Source organism: Barbus barbus (genome assembly GCF_936440315.1).
Source record: "Barbus barbus genome assembly, chromosome: 5".
Lineage (NCBI taxonomy): Eukaryota > Metazoa > Chordata > Actinopteri > Cypriniformes > Cyprinidae > Barbus > Barbus barbus.
Window position 1 is genome coordinate 30,553,754 of NC_136733.1, and position 4,164 is coordinate 30,557,917.

Below are 4,164 nucleotides of genomic sequence, written 5' to 3' on the forward strand. Positions count from 1 at the left end.
TTCCAAAATGTACTTTTACCTGACATACTTAATTTATAGAGCTCTCTTTCATAATTCTTCAATCATCTGATTTGAACCAGGAATGTTAAGGAAGATATAAAAATGTGCAACGCGGTAGGTCCCCAAGTGTAGGTGCTACTGGAAACTCGTGACAGTGCTGCGGCGCCCCCTAGCGGACATGCGCAAAAACGCACGCTACACTGCTGTCACGTTCATCCGCATCATGTGACAAAAACCCGGAAGCTCAAATCATTCAAGATGTCGCAGCACGGCTATTGAGTTCCCATATCTTTCTTCTTTCTTAGTCCATAATTAAAAATACAAAATGCAAAATTACGATAAAACAGCCGTGGACTCCATGCCTCCAACCGCGCCTGATTTCAGAGGGTAAGATATTTAAAATGATGTGTCTTTTCTGCTCAGACTGCACGTGACCTTAAACCAAAATTACAATGACTAAGGGCAATTTTAAATGGAAATAGTCCATTAATTAATATCATTGTTGAATTTCAAATGAGTTAAAGCTCATATTTGGACTAGTTTAATTTGTCTAATCTCTCTTTGTCACTTTCTTCCTTGCATTCATTCAGGAATGACGGTTCACTTGTCTCTGTACTCAAGACGCTATTGTTTTTCACTCTTCTGATGATAACTCTACCCATCGGACTGTATTTTGCATCAAAGTCTTTTCTCTTTGAAGGTATTTTGCTTCCAAAGGCTGATAAACCAACTTTTTATGTTCTAAAATAATAATATTTAGTATCTCACTACAGGTCAGTATATTAAGCCCTTTGTTGTTGATTTGCTTTGGTAATTCATGATTTCTGCTTAATTCTTCACAGCCTCTCTGGGATACTCCAGCAATGACAGCTACTTCTATGCCGCCATCGTTGCTGTGCTTGCCGTCCATGTGGTTCTGGCGCTCTTCGTTTATGTTGCATGGAATGAGGGATCACATCAATATAGAGAGGGAAAACAGGATTGAGCAAGACTATTAAAAACTACGGGGAGAGATGGAAACACACACACAACACTGTCTTATTCATTCCTGAACCAGAGCATCATAATGGAGTGACACCATCTCTCTCGGTGTGTGTTTACTTCTCTCCTGAATGTCTCAGCCTATCAGAGAGAAGATGCCTGATTTCTCCTTCATCTCACGGAATGGTCAAGGTCAGAAGTCTGGCTGGAGGTTGTGTCAGAAGGTGTTAGATGTTAATCTGTGTTTTTGTGCAGGGTTAAAGGAACACTCCACTTTTTTGGAAATAGACTTATTTTACAACTCCCCTAGAGTTAAACAGTTGCGTTTTACCATTTTTTTAATCCATTCAGCCGATCTCTGGGTCTGGCGGTAGCACTTTTAGCTTAGCTTAGCATAGATCTATTTAAAAGATTAACATCTAACATAGATCTATTTACCATGGGGGCAGCAGGCGTAATGATATGCAGTGCCTGAAAGTAGTCCCCAGCTATATCATAACTAGTTACCTAGCTGGGGACTACTTTCAGATGCTGTGTAATATCATTGCGCCTGCTGCACTCATGGTACGGCAGCAAAGATTCTTGATTATTACGCCGGACTGAAAGTATAGTTCCTAGCCATACCGGCCTAGAAAATTGCCACTTTTCATTTTCCGTCAGTCTTAGTACACGATGTAACTACAGAAGAGTCAAGTTTTAAATAGGAAAATTATCTAAACTCTTTGGTCATTTTTGAGCGAGATGCTAATGGTCTAATCAGATTCAATGATCTATGCTAAGCTACGCTAAAAATGCTACCGCCAGACCCGGAGATAGGCTGAATGGATTCAAAAACGGTAAAACTCAACTGTTTAACTCTAGGGGAGTTGTAAAATGAGCCTATTTCCAAAAAAAGTGGAGTGTTCCTTTACTACAGGACAGAAGAGAAGACGCGCTGTTCTCATGAAAGTTCATTGCTCCTGCAGTGTCATATTTGGACCCATTTCAGTCTATCCCATAGATGAATCCAATTCTGAATCAACTGATTTCAAGCCGTTGTATTCAGATAGGCCTTCTGTGTAATTTCAATGTCTTCCCTTGTATTTTTACGCAAACATGCAGTGATCATGTAGACAGTTGGTGGTTTAAACCGTGTTTTTTAACTCTGTGATTAAGTAAAAAAAAAAAATCCCAAATTGATCATTTTATGTTGTTTTATTTATCAATTAAAGCGGTTCTCTGGAACTTTCATTCTCTAAATCTTTATTGGAAATTCACACTTTTGAAGCCCAAGGAGTAGTGTGGTTCTTACTAGACATGTTATCATTTATAAATAGTTTAAAATGACAGTTCCGAGTGGGGTAAGAGTTAATATGTTGACATTATGTGTTTTAGATCAATGTAGCAAATAAATCAATACTCCATCTGCCCATTGTTTGTGCCACTTTTTAGGATAATATAAATAAAATGAATTCATAATCAGAATATTGATTTAGATTGCTCTATGCCTCTAATATATCTTTATGGTTCACATAAATATTTAATCTCTCAGAACCATGTGACATTTACTGTACCATTTTAACACGGTCTCTTTGATTGGTTAAATGTGAAAACAGAAGCACTCACATTTATACTCAATATAATAATTTTGCATAACTAAAATTTCATGCAAAGCGTATTCATAAAACATCTCAAGGATAAAAGTAGCTCATAATTTACCAATTTAGGAGAAAATCTTAAAAATAATGGGCGTGTCAGTCCTAAATTTTTGCTCCAAGAGTATTTCACAAAGCATTTTAGCGCTAAAACGACCTCCTAAATCTGTGAAACAGGAGTAGTGAAGACCAAGCCATAAACTATCCTAAAATGGCTGTTTGCCAGCAACCTGACTCAGAATGTAAACTTTTTACAAACACGCTGCATTTATTTGCACACATATTTTTTGGTTTTAGAGGTTATACCAAATCCAAATTTTCCTTCGATTATATCCTTGTTTTCATTAACAAGCTTTCTTTTACTTTTGCATGTCTTACTATCAGTCATGATTATTCCACTCTGTTAATTAAAAGGCTGTTTATATGCATATCAACAAATTGTTTATGTTTTAGTAACACTTAGCCTGTATTTTGCAATCCTTATTTGAATATGGCAATTAACACTTTTATTTTTAACCCTTTATTTGAATGGCAACATAATACCGCGCTCTACAATATTTCTATGAATAAATCTCAGACAGAGGCCCCTCCCCTATCAGCCAATCACTATGTGCATAGTAAGCACACTTGCATCATCCATAGAAACGAGGTCAGCCCCGCCCTTACTCTTTGCTTAAGAATTCTCTCTATTCCTTAGAAAAAGTTTGTCTCTGCAGCTCTGTGAATAGATTTTAAGACAAAACTCTTAGCTAATTTATTTTTACTTTAACTCTTAATTTTTCTTACTTTTTTTACTATAACTCTTATAAAATGATTTGTGAATACAGGCCCAAAAGTGATTGCTTCAGCTTTCAAGCTCTGCTCATTTGTTATCAAGTGGAAGCTCACTGTAATCAGGTTTGACAAGTGAATCAGCCTGAGACTAAGCTAGGGACAGTGATGGAGGGCAGTGAAATCATGATTACTGAGAAGTTTCTGCATTTCTCAGCCTAGTTTAGACAAGAGAACATGCCCCCAAGGCAACACAGGAAGATGATTGCATGCAGAAATGTGCCAAAGAAGGGATGTATGTAGTTTCAATCAAATTCTAATTAAAAAATAAACCCCTGCATACCCATGGTTGAGACGATGACAAGACTAAGTCTAGAAAACTGTCTTGAGATCAGCCTTGAGGGCATTTTAAACTCATTCCTTAGCATTTTGTACCTGAAGTAATGAACAGTTAAGAAATACAAAGTCAAATCAGGAAAGTTTCATAATAAAGCAGGCTATATATTTCATATGTTTCATAATATACAAACGAAAAGGGTCTTTGAACCCCTGAGACAGTCTACATCAAGTTACATCTAATCACTCCCCAAGAATGCATTTGGGTTTTGATGCGTTCATGAATGGGTTCTGGTCTGGACAGATTCTTACAGTGCTGTTTTTCATCTTGTAATGGAAGGAATGAGGGCTTTCACACACCGACTGCTAAAGCAGACTGAGCCAAAAATGATGATGACTGAGAAACAGACGAAAGGGAAAAGTGAGTTAAATGTCTTGAGGG

General features: G+C 37.2%; 1 protein-coding gene across 2 annotated transcripts; it reads left to right on the forward strand.

Annotated features, from left to right (window-relative positions):
* Window positions 1-214: 214 nt before the first annotated feature.
* On the forward strand, window positions 215-2,441 carry vma21 (vacuolar ATPase assembly factor VMA21). 2 transcript variants are annotated; one of them, XR_013784190.1, is made up of 4 exons: window positions 237-387; window positions 591-700; window positions 843-1,331; window positions 1,786-2,388. XR_013784190.1 is itself a non-coding variant. In XM_079416544.1 (3 exons), exons 1-3 carry the CDS (start codon window positions 326-328, stop codon window positions 983-985), a joined length of 315 nt encoding a protein of 104 aa, XP_079272670.1. In that variant the 5' UTR covers window positions 215-325; the 3' UTR covers window positions 986-2,441. The 2 variants fall into 2 exon arrangements, 1 of the variants encoding a protein (XP_079272670.1); XM_079416544.1 differs by having other exon boundaries at window positions 215-387; window positions 843-2,441.
* Window positions 2,442-4,164: the final 1,723 nt, after the last annotated feature.

Coding starts and splice junctions, on each gene's coding strand:
- vma21 (XM_079416544.1), top strand. CDS start 326: ATGCAAAATTACGATAAAACAGCCGTGGACTCCATGCCTCCAACCGCG. Junction 388..590: donor ACCGCGCCTGATTTCAGAGG/GTAAGATATTTA, acceptor GCATTCATTCAG/GAATGACGGTTCACTTGTCT. Junction 701..842: donor AAAGTCTTTTCTCTTTGAAG/GTATTTTGCTTC, acceptor AATTCTTCACAG/CCTCTCTGGGATACTCCAGC.